This window comes from Podarcis muralis, chromosome 2, assembly GCF_964188315.1.
Source record: "Podarcis muralis chromosome 2, rPodMur119.hap1.1, whole genome shotgun sequence".
NCBI classification, from domain to species: domain Eukaryota; kingdom Metazoa; phylum Chordata; class Lepidosauria; order Squamata; family Lacertidae; genus Podarcis; species Podarcis muralis.
This window is the reverse complement of record NC_135656.1, coordinates 61,362,433-61,389,692: the sequence shown is the minus strand read 5'-3', so window position 1 is coordinate 61,389,692 and position 27,260 is coordinate 61,362,433. Positions and strand designations below refer to the sequence as shown.

General features: G+C 41.7%; 1 protein-coding gene across 2 annotated transcripts; it reads right to left on the bottom strand.

Annotated features, from left to right (window-relative positions):
• Positions 1-1,113: 1,113 nt before the first annotated feature.
• Positions 1,114-27,080, bottom strand: CANX (calnexin). Of its 2 annotated transcripts, none has more exons than XM_028718232.2 (15): positions 26,935-27,080; positions 19,089-19,280; positions 17,243-17,316; positions 16,395-16,453; positions 15,217-15,358; positions 14,525-14,606; positions 13,342-13,534; positions 12,873-13,062; positions 11,252-11,365; positions 8,636-8,792; positions 7,548-7,763; positions 5,996-6,115; positions 5,761-5,887; positions 5,489-5,595; positions 1,114-4,066 (listed from the first exon to the last, which is right to left on the bottom strand). In XM_028718232.2, the coding sequence occupies exons 2-15, from the start codon at positions 19,275-19,277 to the stop codon at positions 4,013-4,015; spliced, it is 1,824 nt and encodes a 607-aa protein (XP_028574065.2). In that variant the 5' UTR covers positions 19,278-19,280; positions 26,935-27,080; the 3' UTR covers positions 1,114-4,012. The 2 variants fall into 2 exon arrangements, with proteins under 2 accessions (XP_028574065.2, XP_028574064.2); XM_028718231.2 differs by lacking the exon at positions 26,935-27,080 and adding an exon at positions 26,403-26,425.
• Positions 27,081-27,260: the final 180 nt, after the last annotated feature.

Genomic DNA, 27,260 nt, shown 5'->3' with positions numbered 1-27,260 from the left:
ATTCTCACCACCCTTCTGAGTAATACCCCTCCCCACCCTCTCACTCTATGTAAGGGTCTGGTGACTTCGGTTTCAGTGTATCTGAAGAAGTGTGCATGCACAGGAAAGCTCATACCAATGACGAACTTAGTTGGTCTCTAAGGTGCTACTGGAAGGAAATTTTTATTCTGTTTTGATGTTTTATCAAGACATTTTACCATTTAGGCAACACTACCCCACCTCACGCCCCACCCCCACCCCGCTAAAACCAAAGAATGTTTAAGATTGAACTAGTCTCATGCAATTCACTTGAACAAGGTACTAGACTAGAGAGAAGAAACAGCAAACTTTTTGGAGTGAAAATACACGAATGTTTTAAAGATCTGGTCAGATTTTCAGTTAAGCATTGGAAGCCACCAATTCTGGAACACTACACAAAATAATGCCCTAGAAGTGTTGAGCTTTAATTAAACCTGTAAGATAATAATTGGACAAAATAAGACAACTTACTCTCAGACTAGTCAGTTACCTTGGGGGGGGGGGGGAGACACGTCACATTAACATCTCAAATGTCTTTGAAGGTGTGGTGTGATTGCTTTGATGTGACCAAGCAATGAAACCTTGCAAATACGGATTAGAGTTTAGTTAGTTTTCAGGCAATTTTATCTGTAGCCAGTTCTACAAAGGTTATGGGAGATTAAAATCCTGCCATGTCCACAACTGCTAATGCTAAAACAAATCAATCTTTAAAAACCTATAGGAACAAGCCAAGCCACTGCATTTTGATGACCAGGGTTGAAAGCAAGGTGCAACTCACTTGAACTATTCCATTTTTGTAACTTAACAGTTCAGCTTTCTTAATCCAAACAAGAGGATGTTATTCATGAAATGTTGCAATTCAGAGATTTTAAGACAGTTAAGCTTGGACTCAAGGTATTTCAGTAGCACATAAGAGAATGGAGAACATTTTACTGTTGTGCCTTTTGTATGACGGTAATGTCTTCCAGTACTTATTTTGTCTCTGGAAATCTTTGCCCCAAGCCTAGATTTTTCTTTAGCATTTGCTGAATCCTCTGCCCTTAGATCAGCTGAACTTTAAAAGATAAAAATATACCAAACTAGACAGTAGAAAAATGGTGATTTAAGTTTCTTTATTAATCAGAGCAAGCTTACATTTGTTTATAACTTAACCAATATATTTATATGCATACCGCATCTTTAGATTTTTTAATAACAGTCAGGACTTTTTAAAGAAAGTCACAGTCTTGTTTACCAACACTTAAGGGGTTTGCATCTGAAACTTGTATGGAGGCAATACTGGCATTTAGAAAAACTATAGTGAAGAGAAGGCAGCAAGGTGCCAAGAAATTAGTCTAGCACCATATTTACTGCCACAGATTAAGTGGAACCAAGCACTGAAGATCCAAGATACCTTTCCCCATTCATGGCTAATTGCACAAGACTCCAGGCATCTGTAACATCCACATCTCAGTGGATTTTAACATCAGCATTTTAAAATTTAAGCAAGTTTGCAGTGTAAATATCCTATGAAAAACCACTTTTTCATTGTATAGCATTACCTTGCTTAAAATCATCTACCTTTTACTCAACACACTAATACAGATAGATCTGAAATTGCTTGAATGCAGTTTTATCTTTTACATAAAATAAAAAGCCAAATAGGTAGTCTAACATCCCATTAACCTTGAAGTCATCCTCTTTGAAAGGGAACCTTTTCCTTTAGAAGTCTTATCAAGGTACCAATGCAGTTTTAGGATTCAGCTTCTTCCCCACTATAAATTCATCTGTGTTGGCAATAAAAGATTTCCTACAGCTGAATGTTGTCTTCAAGCAAACAAAAATAATCATCTTCAAGTCAGATAGAATAAGAACCTCAAATTATTTGGAAACTTCAACTTACTCCATAATATGCAAATTCGTGCTTTAATCTGAAATTGTTGATGGGGCAACCTTCTCGTGTGGAATATTTCTTAATATGGGTTCACAATTACACACCAGGCTCAAAGTCTTTAAGTAGTACATTTAAAACAATTGATAAAAATGACGTAGTGCTTTGCAAATTTCACTGATATAAAAAAAGCCAAAAGATGCATACAGGCATATTCTGAAGAGGTCCTACAAATTCCAAAAATATATTACTTTTAGCTTCAAATTAAGGATTGCCTTATGACTTTCATCAGAAAAGGAAATTAAAAATTAACTTCCCTCACAGTCTGGAGAAAGAGGAACACACCAGAAATAAAGAATAACATAAGATTGTTCACATGACACACAGCATTAAATAAAGTACGTTACAATTAGCACAAACTGAGGTGTTGAATGGGGCGCTGCAAGTCTACCATGTGAGGGGGAAAAGACAGAAGAGGCAGCTATGGAAGCAATTTCTTTTTCTGAGCTGCCTAAACAACTAAAAGGAGTTAATTAAGCCTGTGAACTCTGGAGCCTCCAATGAGAACAGCAACACTATTGTGGAAAAACAAACAAACCAGGTGCCAGGAAGCATACCTGAAAAGCATATAGGGAAATTTGAATGTGAAAATCATACCTTAAAGAAGCAAAACTTCTGTGACTTTGAGAACCTCTTATCCACACATAAAAATCTGGAGTGTTTCTAATCAGTGCACATACAGTAGTTTTGCCCACAAGCTTATTTACTTTTTTCCCAACCCCCTAGTCTTCCAATACAACAGCACAGAATTACATTTTATCTTTAGAGGCAGAGTGTGTATTCCACAAAAAAGGGATTACAATTGCTAGATACAAAATGCAACACATTTTTAAAAAATTTATTCAGCTGGAATTGGAACCCCCTACATTAACAATATAGTTTGATACATGAAGAGCAGATTGAGTCTCAAAATGGTACATATACCCGGGAAGCTTTCACATGCTCCTTCCTTAGCCGCAAAATACTGACATCTGCTTTTGGTGCAAATCTTTAGATTGGCTTGCCTTTGCTTCATCTCTGCGCATGAATGTACATACAATGGCAATAATGAGAATGTTAGCAACACTGTACTATCCACAGTGTTTGGACCCCAGAAAGTAGTTCTACCTTTGAGATTAAAAACACACATCACAAACAGATTTAATGAACTGAGCATATGCATTCTATAGCAGCTAAGCTGCATTCTGAACAAACTGCATAGCAGCAGCAGAAGCTAGAACAGGAGGAATTAGTTTTAAAACCATTGGAGGGGGGGAATTGTTTAAAAAAGAACAAAACAAAAAAACAAAAAAACACCATGAAAATAAATTCTATACTGAAAAGAATTCCAAGGGCTAAATCCAGTCTCAGTCTTAGTAACCTAAACCAGAACTTACTCTCAAATTCAAGTTGATTATGAATACTGTTTTCACTGGGCAGTACCCATGACCAATATATGTATTCCATGGCCTCATTATGCCCTTCCTCCAATAAGAAGGAAAGTTATTTAAGCACTTGATAATAGTTTCTTGAAATGGATTTGAGCTCTCTCTCTCTCCTATCTGACTGAAGTACAAGTTTTAACATAACTGACCAGCATACTTTGACATGATCAAACTAAGGGAACTGTGATGTATAAGTATGTTCATTTTGGTAAAAGAAAAATAAGAAAAATAAACATATAAAAATTGTATACCAAGCAATTTTCTAAGGATTGCTGTTCATTTCCGTTGATAGATTAATACATTAAGTTGAGTCAAGGTTTTGAGACTGGCAATTCTATCATTCTATTCAAAAACAAAATTTTTCAAACAAAAAAATGTTAGTTATTGTAACATTCCAGAAATTCTTAGCTGGGTTGTGTTAAATGCATTCTTTTTCTACAGGAATACTCTATGTAAAAACACAATTGCGAATATTTTACTGCTAACACTCATTTACACTGGAGAGCATTTGACAGGAACCTGTGGATGGTGAAGTCTGAGGTTGGTTTTTTTTTTTATTTGAGTTTCAGCAAAAGGTATCCAAGGTCCTCTCCCAAAACCATGTTGGGGAAAATTAATCAGAGCAAGTTTTTAGGATATTTCAATCTCTTCTTGGTTTTCTGTTTCTGGGGGATCTATTCACAGTTTCTTCCTCCTGTAAAGGTAAAAGAACACAACTCTTACATAAATATGAAGCCACTTCCTGTGTTCAATTTCCTCTTAGCTTTAGAAAGCAATGAGAAAGTATCTTTGAAGTTATTCACTGGGATTTGAACAAAACATTAGGAAGAACTTCCGGACGATATGAACTGTTCAACAGTGGGAAAGCCCATCTCAAAAGGTACTAGATTCTTGGTTTGAGGTTTTTTAAAACAGGTTAGATAGTCATCTATTATTATTTATTGAATTTGTCAGTCCCTTTTATCTTGCCCAGGACATTCCAACACACATACAGACAACACTTCCACATAAAAACATTAGAACCAAAAAGAAAAAGAACAACATTTAAAGCTTATGTTCTTCAATTGAATTGTAATGCCTCCCCCCCCCCCAAAAAAAATATTGAGCAGCTGTGATTGGTTGGCATAATGTCTAAGATAGTGGATTATCCAACAGAAAGCAGCCATAGAAGAAAGTTGTCTGATCACCTTAAAATAGTGGTTCTCCATCTTTCTTTCTTTTTTGATGCTGTAGTGCTGGATTTCCTGTACAAGCGAGCAGGCTGCACTAGATAAAGGATGCAGAATCTGTGGCCCTCTAGATATTGATGGCCTACAGCTCCTATGACCATTGGGGCTGATGGCAGTGGCAGAGCTTCATGCTCCAGCACCGGGGGGGGGGGGGGCAGAGAGCAAGTGGGGGCGGGGCTGGCACGCCCACAGGGGCGTAATGCGCATCCTGGGGGCGGGGCACGCCGACTGCAGGGGCAGGGCACCCAGCGTGGGCGGGAGGGCAGCCACAATGGCACCCCAATGGGATCGCGCTGCCAGGGGCGGTGCGCTCCCCCCGCACTCCTCTTCCTCCGCCAGCTGCTGATAGGTGTTGAGTCCAACAACATCTAGAGGGCCATGAATTCTTCAATCCTGGACTAGGACCCACTTATTTAAACTACAATACTCATATCAACAGAACTGTGTTTATCCCATTCGCACAAGTTTTTCAAAATTTATTTGAAGGTTACACTGGCTTTTCAGAATTCACAAAACTGATTCCACAGGTTATGAAGTGAAATGATCCCATCAACTGATGGCACTGAGGTTGCAATTCAAAATTCAAAATTGCTGGCTGCTCTTATAAACAGGTTACTACCTCCAGGCTTGCTCTAGTGCAGGGGTCAGCAACCCGCGGCTCCGGAGCCGCATGTGGCTCTTTTACACTTTTGCCGCGGCTCCGGGGCAGATACTAGCGAGGGGAGGAGGCGCATTGTGTGCCCCAAAACTCCCCACTGTTTTAAATGTCGCAATGGTTTTGCGGCTCCCAGTTGTTTTTTCCTTCGGTCCAAGTGGCTCTTTTTGTCTTAAAGGTTGCAGACCCCTGCTCTAGTGCAACACTTTGCAATTAAAAAAAACCCCCTTACCTCTGTAATAGGTTTGCTATCTTCTTCATCTTCGTCTTCCTCCTCCTCCTCTTCCTCCTCCTCTTGACTAGCACTTCCTGCATCACCATCACCTCTCTGCTTTTCTTCTGAAGTGTGTAAAAAGGTTTTATTACTATTATTTACAGGATACTTGTGTTTTTTGCTGCCTACTCTCCAATTCAAGATTAGGCTTCAAATTTTAAAACATGTAACTTTATCAGGATAAAGCTTTAGTGATTTTGGGACTAGTGAATATCATCAACTTTGCTTACCTGGCTTTTCTTCATGTATTTCTTCTGCTTCTGCTTCTCCCTTGTCTTTTTCCTCCACTTTCTCTTCCTCATTTACATCTGGCTGAGGAGCATCAGTCTTTTTGTACTCGGCAGCACTTGGCTGTTTCTGAAACAGTTGTAGGAATTCCACAAGTAAGTTTCTCAGAAACTATTCACTTCCAATTCCAATCCTACTCAACATACTTTTGAAACCGGTTGTTTCCAAAACACACACCTTTCCAGAGCAGCAGAAGAGGACAACAAGAAACACAGGCAAAGCCACAGTAAGGATGTAGACTACCCAAAGCCAGGGACGCTCTTCAGCAGCTGCCATCATCTGACCCACAACACCGGGCTGGAAGACAAATCAAAATCTATGAAGTTATCTGTACTTAGCAGTGATTATGAGGCAATATAGCTGCCCAAGAGATCTAACAATCACCCAACCATGGAATTTTGTCCTCCCTCCAAGCCTAAAAGCCCAGGGAAACCCAGAAAAGAAGCTATGTGATCTATCCAATCACACCTCCCCATTCTTCAGCCAACCAGCAAAAGGTAAACAAAGAAGTAAAAAATGCTTTCTATTCAAATGTCTGAATCTGCAGTGTGCATAGCAAGGTTTGGGTACTAATTCCTCATGTTTCGATATGAATTTTCGCATAGGGAACATTTGTAAAGTGGGGTCTCTGTGTTTATTAACTCAAAAAAGACATACAAATCTGTTAATGACCAAAGAACAGAAAGAGGTTTGGAGTACATTGTCAGCAGTATGCTGATGACACTCAGCTCTATTTCTCCTTTATATCTGCAGGTGAGGCAGTGGAAGTACTGGACCAGTGTCTTGCCTCAATAATGGACCAGGTGAGAGCCAACAAACCGAAACAAAATCTAGGTAAGACTGAGGCAGTGTTAGTAGGTTGTTCCCTAGGCCGGATGGGTGGGAGATCACCTGTTCTTGATGGGGTTACACTTCCTCTGAAGGAGCAGGTTTATAGTTTGGAGGTACTCTTGGATCCTTTGATGTCACTTGAGGCTCAGGTGGCCTCTGTGGCGCAGAGTGCCTTCCATCAGCTTTGGCTAAACTGGACAGGAATAGCCCAACTACTGTTGTCTATGCTCTGGTAATCTCAGAGTTAGATAACTGCAATGCATTATACGTAGGGCTACCTCTGAAAATAGTTTGGAAACTTCAGCTAGTGCAGAATTCAGCAGCCAGGTTGCTCACCGAAGTAAGATGGTGTGAGCATATTACACCAATCCTGGTCCGACTGCACTGGCTACCAATTAGTTTCTGGGCCCAATTCAAAGTGCTTGTTATGATCTATAAAGCCTTTAAGCGGCTCACGACCGCAATACATCAATGACACCTCTTTCCATATGAACCTACTTAGACCCCGAGATCATATTCTGAGGCCCTTTTTCATGTGCCTCCTCCACAAGAGGTCTGGAGGGTGGCAACACGAGAACGGGCACCGCGTCTGTGGAATGCTCTCCCCAGGGAGGTTCAACTGGCACCTTCATTATACACCTTTAGACGCCAGGCAAAAACGTTTCTCTTTAACCAAGCCTTTGGTTGGTTGACACCCTATGCCCTTTTAAAATGTGTTGGAGGGGTTATTGGGTTGTCCTTGTTTTTATTTTGATTATGTATTTTGTGGTTTTATATTCTGATTTTATCCTGAAACCTGTGGGTATAGGGCAGTATACAAATTTAATTAAATAATAACATTTGGATTCTAGTCTCTGTTATCCTGTCTGTTGTCAGAAACAAAGCTTTTATTTCTCACCTCAGCAGCGCCATCAGCTGCCTTCTTCAGACCCCATCCATCATTACCCCAGTCATCTGCCACTGCCCGATCTGTACAGATGATGAAATTATCAAATAATATGTCAGAGGTCATAGACCATAACTCAAGCCCAAGAGCAGCAAAGGGGGTCATCCTGAAAGGTTCCAAGTCTTCAAAGAAATCTGGGTTTGGAATCTTTCTTGGCTTCCAGATGCCCTGATGAAGAAACAGAACAATTATAACACAATAATTCATTTTAATGACCCTTCAGAGATTCCTGAACAGAATAGAATACTTCATTTTATTATTGGCTTATATTCACAATCTTGTTGAACATCTATATATACAGTGTACTGTTATTTCCCTTTGTTTCTTGTTTTGCTATTTTCCCCACTTCTGCAGCAGCTGTCTGTTCACAGAGCAATGACAGAGCACATGCTGTGTTTGGAGAAAATCCCAGGTTCAGCTTTTCACATCTCCAGGAAGCAGAGTTGTGAAAGACCACTGCCTAGATCCTGTAGATAGAAACTCTCTTATATGGAGATAGATACAGGTCTAAATTCAAATAAGGACTTTGTGTATGTATGTGTGTGTTGTTTTTTAACCCACTTAGCTTCCTTTCCTGGAAAATTCAGACACACATCAGTAAAACGTTGTTGGAAGTATTTTAATTCTATTGTGCTCTTACGCTACAACATGTAACGACTCTATTTGCACATAATGATACCCCAAGCTTGTTTAGCCAAAATGATTTTCAATTGCTCTTTGCCTTATGCCTCTGTATCTTGGCATGTTTTTTGTGTGACATAGCCAAACAATCCATGTGTAAGTGAGGCTCTTTGGTTTGGACAAAACACCAAACCATAGTTTTAAAATGCTATATTTTATTAGCCAATAAACCACCGCACACTGTGGTTTGTTGATGTGCTAGATTCAGAAATCAACTCTGGCTAAACAAACCATGACTCTGTGTTATGTGTTAACCAGATCATAGTTTAGTCTTAAATAGCTGAAAAAAGTAGCAGAATACAAAGAATGTACACTGAAATAGGAGTATGAAATATAATTTGTAATACTAGATAATTTACCTGGTAGTTAGGGTTATCGATCATGGGTGCTTTCCATTTGCCTTTATAGTTGGGATTGTCAATTGTGGGACGTTGCCAAGCACCACAACCAGGGGCAGATTCACATTTGGGATTCGCAATCTGAGGTGCCTCCCACTCTCCATCCATATCTTCATCCCTGAAAAAGGTAACACTGTTTTAGGACTCCATTTACTTTTTAACAAGAAATTTAAAAGGTCTCTGACCTATGGTAGAAATTTTGATCTAGAAATAATTATCAGTGTTGAAAATCAAAATGATTACACCAATTATGCTAGAATTCCTTACCTTAGCATAATCAAATAAATTCAAAATTTAAGCAAATTCATTTTACAATCAACTTGTGTCAACAATTCAGAAAATGCGTAATTTAGCTTATTTCCACTATTTAAAGACCACCTTTTGCCAATCTACACTGTTTAATAAAATGAAAACACAGAAGTGAAAACCTATGTTCATAAAAAAGTACAGCATAAGCACATTAAACTGGAACAGCAACAAACACCTCTGATCCAGAGCAAGCTAATCAAATCCACTGTAAAGCCTGGGTGAACAGAAATCTTTCCCCATGACAATGGGAACTAAACAGCCAACTGTGCCTCCAGGGAATGAGTCCTAAAGGCAGGGAACAACCCTCAAGAAGGCTCAACCATTGAAGGAATGGAAAGTAAAGCCTCCTACGCTGAACTCAATGCCCAAGGAGGCTGGTATGCAAAGAGGTGCTCCATCAGATTTCACCAACTCAGCATTCTGCACTAGCTGCAATTTCCAGAAAGCGTTCATCAAGGATAGCCCTAGAAACAGCACATTAGAGTAGTTGAGATAGGTGGCTGCCAGAGCATGCAAGAATGTGGCGAGGCAATCCCAAACCACGAATGACTGTAGCCAACAAACTAGCTACTCCTCGCCACTGAAGCTACTTGGGCCTCCAATTAGAGAGACGACTCAAGTAGCATTCCCAGGCTATGAACCTACTCTTTCAAGAAGGAGTCAGACTCAATCCAGAACAGGCCATTAATTTCCCAGATCTGGGAGCTACTGCAGAAATAAGTTACAGCAAGAACTTGAGTGGGACTACAACACTTTCAGAGTTACTCTGACTAGATCTACCTGCAGGTTAGCATCTCCCACCACCAAGTTATCAAATGAGCAACCTAGAGTAATTTTTGCCTTTACATGCAGCCAGTAAATTCAGGCAGAAGGCTGTATTCAGCCAACACTCACTACCTCTCATATAACATCCACCAGTAAGGACATGTAAACTCCTACCCCCAAGTTACCACTCAACAACAGGCAAGTCATGTGTCTCACTCTGCCTCACTGGCTGCATCAGGTAACCAAATGCCCAATTCCAATACCACTGCCACCTCTAAACATATATATTCCACCCACCTGGTCTAGCAAACCACCCACTAACAATGCCTCTAAGCTGGTGAGATACAAGTAATGTTACAAAGCTTATAGGTTTTCCTCAACTACTGAATTCCTCTTATACTCTGAGTGTTCTCTCACGCTAGGTAATACAAAATTTGGGAATACATGAAATTTCACAACTTGCTTGCACCTTTCTTTGTGTGAGGAACACAATGCTGATCACACTATCTGTAAAGCCTTTCACAGTTATCTTTCTTTCTTGATTAATCTTATCAACAGCTGCTTAGAGCAATCTCTTCATCAGGCTAAGGCTTAAAGCTGTTATGCAACCTCCAGCTTTGATTGAACAATAGACTTTGATTGCATCAACTTGTGCATTTGAAAGAAAGTCTTTTAAGAAACAAATCCAAGAACTTCTGGCTTCGGCCAGTCAGGGCAAGAAGTCACAAGTCTACTATAATCAAATATTAATTCAGATCCATACTTCTGAACTCCTCATTCTGTTTTCTTTGTGCTGCTCATCTAAAAGAGTTCCAACTGTAACCATGACTAGATGGGCTTGAACTAACTACACATCATGTCTTCCAGGAGTGATCATATATAATATGAGCGTGCCACAGCAACTCCCATGTATGTCATTCATACAAAATGACAAACATCAACCTGCTCGTTTGCTGACTATCTGGGCCAGTAGCTATGGGCTTTCAAGTACCATATTTCAATGATCAAGTTCACTATGACCATTACCCCATTTCATTTCAGTCAAAGAAGGGGTACAGACCAAGGGTTCATGCAATCTAGCCCTCCCCTGTAGTCCAGAAGAGCTGCTGGGCAGCAGTTTGGGGAACGCTGGACTAAGCAGCAGCTTTCCAGAAAGCCCATAGCAGCACATTAAGGCAACAGCTCTCACCTGCTTTTGAAAGTGGCAAACAAGCCAAGTGTCTGTCTTAGACCAGTAACAGAATTGTGTTTTTCAATCAGTGAAAAAAATGAACCTGAACACACAGAATAGGTTGAAGTATATCAGGCTATGTTCCACAGATACAACTAGATGCCAAGTAGACATATTAAACACAAAACAGAACAGAAGTTTAAGTACCACACATCTGGAAGTATTAGTTGTGGTTACTGAAACGCTCACAAAAAACCCCTATTTTAAGGATCACCAGCAGAGTTACTATTTTAGTTTGAAGACATCGCAAAGTGGAATCAGTGTCAACTTACCAATCTTCTGGTTTCTCTGCATCAGGATCAGCAACATATTCTGGTTCATCATCTAGCCAGCCTTCTGGCTTCACAGCATCCTCATCTGGAATCTTAGCAGGAGCATCCTCATCCCTAAAAGATGGAAGAAACCATTAACACTTTCAGGGAGCATGTTGCTCTAGGCCTGTAGATGCTGGGACCTTCTAGGTCATTTCTGGGTGCAACTCAATGAGTGAACCACCTTACTGTCCCCAACAATTTAAAAGAAGAGTATCTTTGATCCTGCCCATCTCTTGTGGTCAGCTGGAGAGGCCCACCTGCATGACCACAGCTGGTAACAAGATAAGGGGCATAAAGACTTCTTTAGGCAAGCTTTGGTTTGCCTTCTGTTTAGTCTTTCATTTCCAAGTTATCTCACTCTGTTATATCTTTTACAGTTGTAATAATTGTGATGTTACTTTATCATTATTATTTTTAGGGTATCATAAGCTATTTGGAGCACTCTGACAGAGCATGAGAAGTATGGTTAACAAAATAAGGCCTTGCTACTAGAGAACACCAGTTGTCCTCCATTTTGTCCCCACTCTCAACTTGTTCCTCAGGTCTCCAGTTCTCTGTAGCTAGCAAGCCAGGAGAGGGTGTGCCTGAAGAACCAGCCACCGCCATCTACTGACAGGGAAAAGAGATCATACTGGCTCTCCTGGCCTGAGGCTAAGGAGCTCTTTTAAAAAGGTAAAGGTAAAGGACCCGTTACCGTTAAGTCCAATCACAAACGACTCTGGGGTTGCGGTGCTCATCTCGCTTTACTGGCCGACGGAGCCGGCGTTTGTCCACAGACACCCCCCCCCCGATCATGTGGCCAGCATGACTAAGCTGCTTCTGGCGAAACCAGAGCAGTGCACAGAAACGCCATTTACCTGCCTACCGGAGCGGTACCTGTTTATCTACTTGCACTCTGACGTGCTTTCGAACTGCTAGGTTGGCAGGAGCTGGGACCGAGCAAAGGGAGCTCACCCTGTCGCAGGGATTCAAACTGCCGACCTTCCGATCGGCAAGCCCTAGGCTCAGTGGTTTAGACCACAGCGCCACCCGCATCCCAAGAAGCTCTTAGAAAACATAAAATGCAACCAGGACATGCTTTAATTAATTGATTGACTATTCAGAGCCATGAGTTTTGGTGTGTCTTTCCAACTTGCATGCAACACCCACATTCAAGTACAATTCACAGTCACTCCCTTCCAAGTTATGTCATCAGCAAGTGAAAGCATAGCAGTGTTACAGGTGGCGACATGAGAGGTAAAATGTGGTGCCATAAACCTGGTTCTTCCAGTCTCTAGCAACTGCTTCCAATTCATCCCCCTCTCAGGTGCTAGGTTGGGCTACATGCTGGCATCCCCTGAGCCAGAAAAGCAGAGGGATCAACAGCAGCTAGCTCAAGGCCTTTCAAACAGCACAGTCTCTGCCCAATGCTCATGCAGATATATGGGAATGTAATTAAGGATTACCTAGAAAACCAGAGAATACGCTAGAAAAACTACACTCCAGTTACTTCCCTTTATGCTTCTTTTCATGCCACTCTCAGAAAAAGCTGTTGTAGCAAGCTTCTCCCAAGGTTCCTTAAATTTCAACAGCTACTCACCAATCATCTGGTTTAACAGCATCTGGGTCTGGAATCTTAGCTCTCTCATCCCAATCCTCTGGCTTCTGGTCATTTGGGTCCTCTATCTCTCGTGGCGGATTCACGGCAGGGGTCATATCAGAAAGAAGATTCCCACTGTTTACAACAGTTTGATCAACCAGGATTTCAAAGCTGTTGTCTGGGTTTAGAACTAGGATGACCAAGGAAAATAAAGTTAACTTGAATACTTTTGAGAAGAACCTATAAAAATATAGGTTCAAGAAGGTCCATTTCCCTGCTTTATAGTCTACTCTTCTCCTGCAGGAAGTTGTTCTATCATTAAAGGTTTCTTACACAGGAAATAAAATAAAAAACTCTTCACTTCCTGCTTTACAATACATTCCATTGTTGCAAACAGCCTCTCCCACATTCCATAAAAGCCGTCTGCACTAGACTTTCACATAGAAATCCAAATATGTGGTTGCTTTACCCAGTGTATAAAGATGAGTCTTCTTATCAGTAAAGTAATTCTTCAAATCAGCATCAGGACGCTTTGCATGCTTCTCCTCATACATGCCCGTTTTGGGGCTCTTGTGCCGGAAGATGAAGTGCAATTTATAGTCTTCTCCACATTTGTCGGGGCCAAACATAATGGTATAGGGAGTCTTGTCATGGAATTGATCCTTAAAAATATAAATATGGCCCAAGCTTCAAACACACAGCATAAGTTAACTTTCAGGACAAGCTCCTAAGCTACATCTTATGAACACTTTGATTCTACAAATCTAGAAATCAATAACCTCTGTATAAGCAGACTTACATCAACCAAAATTGTAAAAGTCTAAAAAATAAGGCTTTCCTTGTTAGGAGTATTAATAGTGCAATTCAGGAACCTGAAGTTTCAAAAACTGCTGTTAACACTGCACCGACCAACTTATAAGTCATGGATGCTTAATCAAAAAGTGAAATTCATGCTACCGATTCAAGGGCATTTTTCATGGTATTAGCATACGAGATGTATGAAATGTGCCATCTAGAGTAATCCAAAAGGCAAGGAATTAATAATTTTTCGGCAAACACATACTTGGTAGACTACAGAAATCATGAGAATAATGATAGACCCACAAACTGCTCTAACTGTAGATAAGTAGGCCAGCAGACTATACTTACAGCCACAACTAGTCCTTGAACATACTCAGTTTGGAAGTGAAGTACAAAGGTGTGCTCACATTACTGCCTTAGAGTGCAGTGACATTCTCCCTCCCCTGCCCATGCACTTCTTAGCTCCCCCCAGATGTTCACATCAGTGTGGCTTCATTACTGTCAGGTTCTCTGTTTGTGTACGCACCAGGGGACATTGAGGGTGGGAATGTGGAGATGTATTTACTCTATGCAAAGAAAGGTGCGCACACCTTAACTACAGACAAATTAGGAGTGACTTAAGGATTCCAAACAGTCTGAAGCTGGTTGGAGAAACAATGCATCAAATAGTAGTATTTTATCAAAAAAGTACAGGATATGTATTTTGGATAAAAATCATAACCCAGCACTGGAAACACAGTAAGTGCACAGTAAACATAGCTGTGGATACAGCCCAACACACATTAGGAGCTAAAACTCAGAAGGCAACAGCTTTATGAAAGAAAGTGGAAGACAGTCCGAACATCACTTACCAGGTTCAGCTCACGAGTTTTCGAAAGCAGCTTTACATAAGCACCACCACACTCAATTCCATTCTGGAAGTTGACTTCATACCTAAGTTAGTTTGGAATATAAAATAATACTCTCATTTTAAAAAGAAAACCCACCTCATTTTTTCCTGAAGACAATGACTCATTTCAAACAACAACCACATCCTCCTTTCACAACTGAGATGGCATTTTCCTCGTCTCACCTCATATGCTTCAATTCTTTCTTTGGTGCGACTCAATTCAGAAATGGAACCCCACTTTTAAGCCGTGTTTTTCAATTCTGGCTTGCAACAAATCATAATTTTCCCAATTCATGTATCACAGCACATACTGGTTTGCCCAAAGCACCAAATGAAAGACAGATCTAGAGTGGAAATCCGAAGCAAGTCCCCAACTGCCAAACCATGGTCTGAACATTACAAGTGAAGCAAGCTTATAGTCCAGATTATGAGGAAGGCAAGACATTTTGACTTTGGTTATGAAAAAAAGCCCATGGCAGTTTCTATCCATTATACAGAATTGTCGGATTTTGCTGTGAACTGGCAAAACCTGCTTCCACAGAGCTCAGTCCTTATAGGCCTATATACAATACAGTGAGTGCATTTCCACCGAACTTAACTGCTCAGTGTACACACCCATTCATTGCTAAATAGAAAATAAAAAGGGTCACTTACTGCACAATGAGAGGCTTGGTGTCAAAGACAAAGGGTTTGGTGAGTTTGGCAGAGATTGCATGATGCTTAGCTCGAGAAACCAGCACAAGTCCTTTATCCCCTGGTAGTTTAGTATCCTTCATTTCCTGCACTTCCCATTTGCCTATTAAGAAACAGGACAACGCATCAGGAAGCCCATTGCTGATTTAATACTCTATTCATAAGAAATCACACACACACACCCCGTGTCATTTCTACTCACCGTATTTACATAAGCAGCCAAAATTTCATTGCACAAAATATCTACCACTTTTAGAACCCATATGCACAATTCAGCTACCACTGACTGCATTAAACTACAGCTCTAGTTTATGAGAAAATACAACCTTCCACAACACACAAGGAACTTTGCTCAGGACAGCCACTCATCCACAACACTGCCTAACTGCAACCTAACAATAAACAAGATCTATACACATGAAAATGAAATTGTTAGAATCAGGTATGTGCGAAGTTATAAATGCCAGCTTTATGCAGTGTGTTTTTCACATGAGTGCTGTTGAATAGTTCACAGAAATGTTTAAATGCTCTCCCAGGACTCTGCCCCAGATCTCACTGATGCAGTCAATCTGTATCAGGTCTGTACAGTTTTGCAAGTGGGGGCTGATTTGACGGAGTGTTCTTCCATACAAAAAAACCATTTCTTCCACACACAAAAAACATTTTAGGAATAAGGCTAGATGGTTTCTATGTGGAAAATATTTTTTTATTATTTTTGTATCGGGATGCATGCAATCACAGTTCAGATGTAGGTTTATCATCTCTGTGAGAACTAGGCCACTAGTGCCACAGCAAGACAAAGGTTTAATTGAGATTTAGTCAGATTTGAATCTTAGAATTGTAGAGATGGAAGGGACCACAATGATCATCTAGTTGAACCTCCTGCACTGCAGGAATTTTTCTCCCAACGTGGGACTCGAACCCACAACCCTGAGATTAAGATCTATTACCCACCCTTCACCATAAGGTCCCATGCATATGATAACAATATAAACAATTGTTATAAAAACAAATAAAACAGTCCTAAACAAAAATACCATCCAGTACTGGGAGGAGGCTGGGCCAGTTAAAGTAGTTGTGCTTAGCTACTAACCCCAGTCATTGCATACAGTGAAGACCAAGCAAAGCATTATACTCACCATCGTATTTGGCTATTTCATCATCTATATCGTCCTTTTTAGCTTTAGATAGAAACCACCTAAAATTTAAAAACAGTTGTTTTTTGTTTAAAGCATTCTCCCCCCCCCCCCCCCCACACACTCTTCAGCCAAAAAAGTTCCCAGAGTGGCTAACAAGCGATCATTAACAAGCAAGCCAGTCCCTGCCCTCAGGTTTACAATCTAAAAAACATAGCAAAAAAGGAGAAGGGGGAAAAGAAGGGTAAAGGAAGAGAAGCAAACTGAGGCACCAGATATGAGAGCGTTGCATAGCTTAAATGTGTTTAAACACCTTTTTATCTTCTGTAATTACATAATTTAGTGAATTAGTATGTCTTGCAACAAATTCAATAAATATGCATATTACCACATGTCCATCATTTGAAATATTTAAGTCTAAGAACTTGCAACTGAATGGCTCACTGGTAACAAATTGCTGGCTCTGTGATTGGTGCACTATAACTAAGATATACTTTGGCAGAGATGTAAGGCAGGGCCTTCTGTTTCAACACCTAGGCTTTGAAATGCCATGCCCTAAGACACACATCTTCAACCTTTTCAGACCCAGGACCCGCTTTTAATCCCCACATGCATCTGAGGACCCGCTTCTTAATCTTTTACCATGTATCTGCATGGTAGTGCACTGTGATTATTGGTTGCTGCCAAGTACCTGTGTACATTTTGCTTTGACTTTGTTTAGAATTGCTTTTTTGTTATGTGAGCCCCACTGAATTACTCATACTGAGGCAAAAAGTATATAAATGCTTTTAATGCACACAACAGAAACATCTCTCTGTAAATCTACTAACACCTCTTGGGCTTAAACTTACCCTTCTAAAGTTCCTTTATCGAAGTTCTCGGCAAAATAAACGTCTCCTGTTGGGACTGGGGCCTTATAGGTAACCTGATTGAGAAAGATGTCCGATATACCTTGATAAGTGATATCTTGAACAATATTATAAACCAATTCATATTATTTGTGATCAAGTAGAATTGACAAATATGCTTTTGGGTACACAATGCACTTGTTCTGACAGCACAAGTATTTCCGTTAGTGCAATAAAACTTCCCCTCCCTCTCCAAATTGGCTCTGAAGGGCTGGGGTAACCTCCTGAACAGATTTGGGGTTGGGGAAAAGGAGAGGCAGGAAAAGTTCTGTGGCATGGGCAAAAGTCCTTGTGCTAATGGAACATCTTGGATACTGCCCATAGTTTGTATGTTAATATCCCAAACTATTCCACTTCTTATTGAACAGCAGAATTACTGAAACAGCTCTTCACTGGAAAGAACACTACAAATAATAGTTTAGAAATTTGAACTCATTGCGTTACTCTACTTCCTATTGCAGATTCCAACCTTAGGGTGTAGTGTAGCACTACACTAGCAATTCATAGGATAGTAGTGAAAGAAATATTAGAACTACCACAAAGGGATGTCCTTCTCCCCTTGCACCATCCCCAAAACTGCTCTGGAGTTTTGGTGGAATTTAGGGGGCATGCGGGAGGATAAATCCTTGTGCTGATGAAATGTTGTCTTCAGCACTATGATGAACGCAACCCATGGCTCAATTTTCATGTTCCTTCTGCCTTAAAGATCTAGGAGCCCAGAAGGCAAACATGAGAGCGAGCTAGGCATACAGTCATACCTCGTGTTGCGTTAGGTTCATGTTGCGTCTTTTCAGCTTGCAAATGCGGCAAACCCGGGTTTCGCCGCGCGTGCACATGCAGAAGCGTTTTGCACACTTTGCGCATGCGCAGAAGCACCGCTCTAGTTGCGGACTATTCGGGGTGCAAACGGCACCCCAGAACGGATCATGTCCGCAACCAGAGGTACCACTGTACAACACAAAGCTATGTTGCATTGCTATAATGTCTTGGTATAGTTCTATGATGGCGACATAAACTGCTAATATAATTGTATTACTGTTTCCAAGCATAGCTAATTCCAATGTACATGATGCTACTTTCCCACTGATATCATCTGTATCACATTCACATGTCGACAAAGCCTGCTCTGTCCAATTTCCACATTAATCTGCACAGAACCAGATTTAAACAGATGTTTTTGAATGTGTTCTCACTAAGTAAGCATTTCTAAGCATATATGCATTTTTATATGCAGTCTGGTTTGTCTACATCACACAAGGAAAACTATCTTCTGATCCACACAGTCATCCAGAAGACATTGAATGGATCAGTTCAAACTAGAACTCAGAAGAATAAGTTCCCCAAGCATCCCTATTTACTAACACCACAGCAGTCAATGTAGCGCCCGCCAGATACAGCAGACTACAACTCCCATAATTCCTTACCTTTGGCTATTTTGGCTGGGGCTGTTGGGAGATGCAGTCCAAAACATATGGATAGCACCACATGGGCTTTCCTTACACTACACCCATGCAAACAGCACAAAGCTTTAAACAACAGGAGAAGCCTCTCTGGACAGTGCAGCAACTTAAATTGGGATGCAGGAATTTTCCACATCTTTTCAAGAAGCAAGTTCTAGCAGCCAAAGGAAAGCAACAACTTGGAAGAGTGCACCCCACTCAGATAATGGGCCGGTTAAAATTAGAATTATAGCTAGAAAGCTGCAGACCTGGTCCAATCATCAGAATGAAGGAACTTGCTAATAATTTCTATCTGGAGATCTACACTTGAATTAAGTATTCAAACAAACCTTAGGGAGTGGGGGTGGAGTGCTCGCTTCATGCTTCAACTCTTCTACCTCTTCAACGCCATCATCAAGGTCATCTTCAATATCTATTACGTCGTCGTCATCATGATCATGATCGTGAGTTTCATGTGCCAGGATAGCAGAGGCTCCAGCTAACAGCAATGCTGCACACAGCAACCACTTCTGCTTCATGGTCTATGCATAAGGGTAAAAAATGAGCATGAAATATCACTACGCCTACCAGCAAAGGAAAGAGCTAATCAACATAAATCAACATATATGCACACTATTAGGCATATGCTACCAAAATGGTTCTCTGTTCATCACTAGGTCCCAGCCAATACATGCACAAAAATGCTATTTAATGGTGTAGACCTGTGGTTTTCAACCTTTATGAGTCCCCAGTTCCCTTAACCGATTACTCCCCTGTGGGATACCTGGTAAAATCCCGTGTTGTTTTGTAAAATAGCCATTCTGCCTATCATTTTTTTAAGGCTTAAAAATTGAACAGTAGAGCTTTGGAAAGACTTTTTAAAAAAATTGAGTCATTCATTGCCCTGCTAAATGTTGTTTTTTGTAAGGTGGCACCCAGTAAAATAAAACTGAAACAGGATTATTAGACAGCCCCAACTGGCAGAAATTTAGGGCATGAAAATGAAAAGGCACTCTGCACATACTCTGAGACACCCTTCCCCTTTCATTACAACATCAGGTGTCCCAAGGGTGGACCACAAATATCAGGAAGGAGAGGCTACTGTATCCAAACAACACACACACACCCCGCCCAAGTAAGGGGCTGTTGCCATGGGACAGCACACAGAACCCCCACCCAAGAGGAAACAGGAAGCAGTCCCCATAGCAACCACCCCCTTCCTTATTTGGCTTTGAAGATCCCTCAGGAACTCCGCCTTGCCATGTTCTAACTCCTGACTGGCTTCTTCACTAGCTCAAGCTTCTCGCCACGGCTCCCATGCTGAAAACACACGCTTCCAGTATGAAATGGTTACTTCTGGCTTGTAATATTGACATAGACAAGCACAGGAGGAGGAAAAAGGTAAAGTTTCAGTGCTGGTTCCATGGAGACGCAACTTCCTGGTTCCTTTGAATACTACTACAGGAGCTCCTCCCCATCCCTTCACTTCAAATAATGAAGAGATTTATCACAACCAAACAAGTAAAACTTGTAGAGAGGCTTGCAAAAGCTAATGCAGTATGAATGAGTCAGAACTAGCAGCAAGAACGCCATACTAGAAACAAGCATATCAATTTCTCTAAGTTTCATAACTGAAAGCCTTTAAAAAAACAAACAGCTTTTGGTGGCTGTTCCAGTCTTATGAGCAAACCTGCATTTTATACAAAGTTCCGTTCTGTCCCCTTTTCATGCTTTGTTTTCATGCTATTATTGTCATAGATGTAGACACAAGTGCAAAATGCACACATTGATATTCTGTGAGCAGAAACAAAGGGAGACACTGGTCAGATGGTCTTACCTCTGGGCCAATGAAAATCTCTGCCTACTGATTCATAAACATTTCTTTCCAACCTTCAGGGGTGACTAGTTTCTTTTTTTGCCCAAAGACAGTATTCGATGATGGCCAACCTCAGTGGACCACCACAAGCCAGGTGCACATGGCCAAACAGAAAGCAGACACCCACCGACACACTCCCATATATACAATACACATTGCCGCACTAGCGTCATCAATAGCTGAAAGGAATTGCCCCAGCACTTGTTTCCATCATGCTCCCTTGCTCTACTGAGAGTACCAACAGCAGTTATGGTGAAAAGCACAGATAGCAGAGCAGTGGTGAGTCTCTCTTCCTCCAGCTTCCCTGTGGTGGCGCAGAACAGCCTGCTACCATTGAGAGCAGATTGGAGTGCTCAGAAAAAAGGAAGTAGTATACCAGAGTACTAGTGAAACACTGGAATAGATCAGAGTGCCTCTTCCTGTTCCCAGAGGGATCCTGATTGTTTCTCATGGTGGCAGATTGTTCTACACCACCACTGCTGAAGCTACCACTGAAAATACCACCACCAGTCTATTTCGGCATAGGCTGATGTGTCTTTTGAAAATGGCTTGGTGAGCCAAATCAGGCCAACCAATTCGCTACCCTTGCATTACAAGAACTATGAAAAGTAACCTTTTACTAAATAAAAGCACTAAGCAAGACAAATGTTTACAGCATATGTCTGCATGCATCACCTAGAGGGGCTTTTTGGAATATAAAAAGGATTGCACACTGCCAGTGTGGTGCAAAGAGCGCTGGATTCATTCTGGGAGATGAGTATTCAAATCCCCCCTCAGCCATGAAATTCAGTGGGTGACCTCGAACAGGCACAGCCTTTCAGTCCAACTTCTAACTCATGGGGTTGTGTGAGCATAAAATAAGTTGGGGGAAGAACCATGAGCACCACTTTGACCTCCTTGGAGGAAAGATGGGATATAAACTAATTCTTCAGTCATATCTCTAGGATTCCAGAAAAGAGGGCCATTTAAAAGCATGACAAATATCATACATAGGAGAGAATGGGACATTAGTACACCTCTCCCCCCCAAAACCAGAGCTTTGAAGTTCACCCCTACATGGTTATTTCTGAAAAAACAAGGAAGCTAATACAGTGGACGCTCGGGTTGCGAACGTGATCCGTGCGGGATGCACATTCGCAACCAACGTCTGTGCGTGCACGGGTTGCAATTCGGCACTTCTGCGCAAAGCGCGATTTAGCGCTTCTGCGTATGCGTGACCGCTGAAACCCGGAAGCAAACTGTTCCGGTACTTCCAGGTTTTGGCGGTCCGCAATCTGAAGTGGCTGTAACCCGAGGTATGACTGTATTTGGTGCACATTTATTAGCCCACCATATATTAGAAGATTTTAAAATGAAACATTTTTGCACTCAGCCCAAATTTGGAAGTGATGGGTAAGACACAGGGGTTGGCATCTTTCCCATTAGCCAGTCCATGTCCAGCAACAAACAGCTCCTTCCAACTCCACATTCTGGAGGGAACAGCCTGGATGTTGATCATTTCACCAAGTGCCAGGGAACAGAAGAGACTGCCATGCACTCTCATGTATCTTATATCATACATTTGTTAAGATTTCTAGTGTTTAAACTGTTTCCAGAGCCTATTATTGAATTAAATTTGTATACCACCCTATACCCACAGGTCTCAGCTGAAAAGGGGGGTGGGATTCCAGTACTTCCTAAGGGGTCCAAAATCAAGCGCAAAGGAAGCTACAGACATATGCTTGCAGACCGGTTCACTGGAATGACAACATTTTTGTTTCTATAATAAATACAAAGATGCTTGGGACACAGTCTTATCCCAAAATGTTTAGCCTACTCCCACATTAGGGAGAATTCTGCTACAGAGAAAGCTTTAATACACAAAATCCAAGACCTTAGTACATGGAAGTCTGAGTCTTTCTTAGGTCTTGCAGTCAAAACTTGGACATGACCCCAACATTCTAGCACAGAGCAAGCCAAATTGTAGAGGTGATATAATCCTAGGGATGTACAACTTTTGTTGCCTCTTCACTCAGACTATGTCTTATATGGAGGGGGGAGAACATCCAAAAATGGATAGCTGAGATGCACATTTGCTTCCAGAATGCAAGTACTTAGCTCAAGTACATCTACAGGACAGTGATGCTTAGCTAAAGTCAACACCTCAGCTGAAACTGAATACAGGAAAACCTGGAGATTTCTGTCTTTTAAATGTATTCTGCTACACTCCCTTCATATTCTGATTTGTGGATATTACTACCAAGTGTTTGTTTTCCTATCTACGACAGTCCTGCTGATTAATTTGGCTTTCCAGCAAATTCTGCTTTGTAAACAGATTGTTTCTACTGTGATGAGCATTTGTCGCCTGCAGAAGAAAAGCAAATTAGTCTGCTCAAGTGGTAACCAACACTTCTGTCCTTCTGCCATTAGAAAAATAGCCTTATAAGCAAAAAGAACCAAGGCCTACACAGCAAGCAGGTTAATTTGCTTTTAGCATTTAATTTAGGGTACTAACTACAAAGTGGATCAGGGTATGTGTAGCTCCTACAGAACTAGAGGTAACTGACAGTTTTAATTTGAGTGATAGAACCTTTCTCTTCGGAATCAATATGCATCTGAATATCCAACACTGAGGATAAATAGGAAAGGGGTAGTCTTCATGTTCTGATTCTAAGCATGCCATAGGCACATGGTTGGCTGTTGCGAGGGGGGGGGGAATAAACCAATTCTTATGAGACCTTTTAGAGGATCGAGTTTCCAAGAAGAATTCTTGACTTTTTTTAATCTCCTTATAACTTGGCAAACACTGGAAGTTTTTAAAATACACACATGAATATTTAGCATACAAGTTGCCCCTTTTCTATATATCTTCTATAACTTGTCTTGAAGTAATTAAAGCAAATACTATTATGTTGTGCACACCAAGCACTAATTGTTAAAGGTTATTAAGAGTACATGGGAAAGTGTTTGCAGATTGTTTTATCTGTTCTTTTGAGAAAAGCTGCATGTTTGCAAATACATTACAAATGGGATTTGTAACAAGTTATGAGCTACCATGTAGTGCCTTTTCAGGTTTAGCTGAAACAGTTTACAGCTACTAAAGAGAGTACAGTTGTTGGTATCTGAATGTGTGTATTACTGCTCACAGAAATAGAATGTGAAGTTAGTAACACACTGGGAAGTTCTGTGCTGAGAACAGTGTGATAAAATAGAGCAGCATAAAGTACTTTGGCATAATATGAAACCAGGAGGCAGAAGAAAACAGCTGGACAAATTTATCTTCTTCGAATCTAAATTTTTCTATTCTAAATGCAAGCCAACATACAAAATCACATTCCCCCCCCCCAAATATACAGTTTAATACAGTATTTCATGGGGGTGTAGTTTTTTAGTCTTTATTTCTGAACCAGGTTTTCCAACAAACAATGGTCAAAATGCATGCTTTTCTACTCAACTATTTTATGCTGTGAACCTCCCTGAGATCTATGGATGGAGAGTGGTATACAAATTTAATAAATAAAATATCAAGGGGCTATTGCCTCGTCGTCCTAGTGAAAAAAATGAGAACACTTCTGACATTATTATTATTAAACCCATATAAATTCTCTCATGTAACTCTCACCTTTATTTAAATTTGGTGCAGCAGTAGTGAGTCGTAAAATTGTTTTACAGGCCAGATTTTACCCAGTACAGTGGTACCTCGGGTTACATACACTTCAGGTTACATACTCCGCTAACCCAGAAATAGTACCTCAGGTTAAGAACTTTGCTTCAGGATGAGAACAGAAATCGTGCTCTGGCGGTGCAGGGGCAGCAGGAGGCCCCATTAGCTAAAGTGGTACTTCAGGTCAAGAATGGACCTCCGGAACGAATTAAGTACTTAGGTACCACTGTACTAATAATGCCTAACCCCTTACCCAGGGTTACAGAGGATATTAGGTTCCACATTAAGTGTATTTCTTAGATCAAACTAGAATGACTAGCAGGGAGAGATTTCATTCAAGTTTGCACTCCACTGAACTAGCAAGTCATCAATATTTTAAATCCATGGTTCACTAACTGTGACCTGAGCCTCCATAAATAACAATAAACAGTTGTTAAGGGAGGTACAGTTCAGCTATATCTGTGGACAGCATTCGAAATTCACTATGCGCCAGATACATTTTGCACCTGGCTATCGGCCACTTGTGCCCAAGTTGCCTCAGGATGTTGCCTGAGATCTCCACCATCTGGAGGTGCATATCTGGGGATCGTTGGATCAGGACTCTTTTTACACACTAGCAATGCATCCTGTACAATTCTATCCATTGAATTTTATCTGCACAATCAGAATGAATTTCAGGAACCAAAAAGTCATATTGAAAAATGACTTCTGTCTGGCACAAAAATGGCAACTAGGCATTGCATTTTGGCGACTGTAACCCTGGTTTAGGAAGCCATTTGGCACTGAGTTTATATATCTGAGTTTCTTTGGGGACAAAAGGGGGGGGGGAGAGATACACATAATCTATTTTAAGACGGGGCTTCATGCATGAGGTGCCACAGAGGGCCTCCAAAATGCAAATTCCAAGCTACTGTTCTTCCTTCCAGCTTTGGAGCCTGCAGTCCTGAAGGAGAGCAGCAGCCCTTAGAACTACATCACAGAAGATTAGAAGGGTGCCAATAGCAGCTGCCCCTTGATGTCTCCTAAGAGGGAGGGCAAGAAGGAAAAATTAGTTTGAGTATGAACAGTGGGGCAGCAATGTAGGAAGGCAATGGAGTCAGACTCACCCACTGTATGTCCCTTTACATACAAATCAGCTTTTTAGTTATTTTAGGACACCACACCCACCAGTTAACTTAACTCCATACCAAATAAAGGCAGTGAATCGTGTTTAAGGCAACACCTAAACCTCTCAACATATATAGGAAATTTCTGTCAATTTCAGTTCAACATAACTGCAACATAACAGAAACAAGAAATTGTTACTACTTGTGCCAATATAATACCCCAATACTTCCCCCCTTAGTATTGTGTGAACTGCAATAAGTTACTACACTATCCATTTGAAGTTCAAGGCCTCTATAGTTTAGAGAATTCCTTACCCTCCCTTTGCAGTTCACCTTTGTCCTCTTTCTGCTTTCACTTGGCACATTGCAAAATTATCACTTCCTTCTTCACACCAGACAGGACTTTTGCCCTTATCTTCTTTGACTACCCAATTCCAGTAAAAAAGAAAAAAATCACATTCACGCAACTGTTGCCAGTAATCTATATTAAGTACAAGCCAGTCTTAAGACTTAATTTTAACTTCAATTATTTTATGTTGCACATTTCCCTGCCCACACAATTATTTCCAGAATATGTGTCCTGGGAGCCCTGGTACTCTGCATAAGTAGTTCAGCACTAAAATAGCTTAAATTCCAGTTTTGAGAATGCCCACTAGAAAACATGCAGCAACAAAATGTGCAAAACCGTTCCCAAGTCATCAATCCATTCAAACGTCACCATACCTGACTTATACTCCATTTTATTAAACTGGCCTGTGCCAAATCCACTCCCATGCCCCATGTTCTTTCCTCATGTGAAAAAGCGCCACAAAATAGTCACAAAGTCACGCATACTCTTTAAACCCAACAGGGGGCAGGGAGGGCTCCTGCGGTGAGGCCTCTCCCACAACCGCCACATTTCTCCCTTCTTCCTTTTCTGATATTCAAGAATACGCGACGTGAGAAACTGCGGGCTCCTTCGACGCCCCGTGTCCCCAGCCCAGTCGGAGGAGGCGCCCCCCCCAAAAAAAACTCCCAAGGCATGACCGCGCAGACCTACCAAGTGATTAGTCATACCGCGCATGTGCTACTCGCGAGCAGGTCTCACGGCGTTGCCACAGCATGACCTAACGGGGAAGGCCCGACTTCCCCACTCGCGGTGCGCCTGCGACGCCTCTCCTTCCTCTGTACCCCCCCCAAAAAAAGGAGAGAAAACCCCAGCAGGCCAGGCCTGGCTGCTCCTGGCGGGCCCTTGCCCCCCCCCCAAAGACTCAACCGCCCAGACTTTGCGGACCCACCGCATCAATACCCACCCCACAACCTGGCCTGACACTTTAGGCCTTACTGGCCCCCTCCACCGTCACTCTCATCTCCCCTCTTTTAAGCACCGTGGCCCAATCTCCCCTACATGCAATGGTACAACCCACCCCTCACCGCCCTCCCTGGGATCAAAATGCCCCCCTCCAGAGTCCCGGCATTCTCTCCGCGGGCGAGTGAGGGGCTGCCCACCAAAAGGCTTCTTCTATTCCACCCTGTCAGATTCAAAGGATGGTTTCATTTTTTGAGAGGGGGGGACAGACTGGAACGCTCACCTCTCGGCGCACCCCACCCGCCGAAGCACTCGGTTGTAGTAGCCCCAGCGGCTCCTGTCACGTGCCCCTCAGGAGAGTGAGTGAGTGAGAGAGAGAAAGAGAGAGAGTCGGCGCCGCCAGCCGCCCACCCACTCCGCCGCCTCTCTTCTCAGCCCGAGCTCCGCCTCCGACGCTCGGGTGCTTCCCTACCCCATTGATTCCGGCGGGTACTAACTTCCCGCCCTTGGATTCACGCCTGGATCCGATTGGCCGGGAGGGCATGTCACTTACCGAGGCTCTCGCCTTCAGCCACGTCCCTACGGCGCTGCCCTTCGTGGAGTGTCCCC

What these genes read in the sequence shown, in the direction of transcription:
- CANX (XM_028718231.2), bottom strand. An exon ending in GCTGTTAAACCAGATGATTG is followed by an intron (nt 11,366 to 12,872) that starts GTGAGTAGCTGT and finishes TCCATCTTTTAG; the next exon opens with GGATGAGGATGCTCCTGCTA. An exon ending in ATAGCAAACCTATTACAGAG is followed by an intron (nt 4,067 to 5,488) that starts GTAAGGGGGTTT and finishes TTACCTTTACAG; the next exon opens with GAGGAAGAAACTGTGAATAG.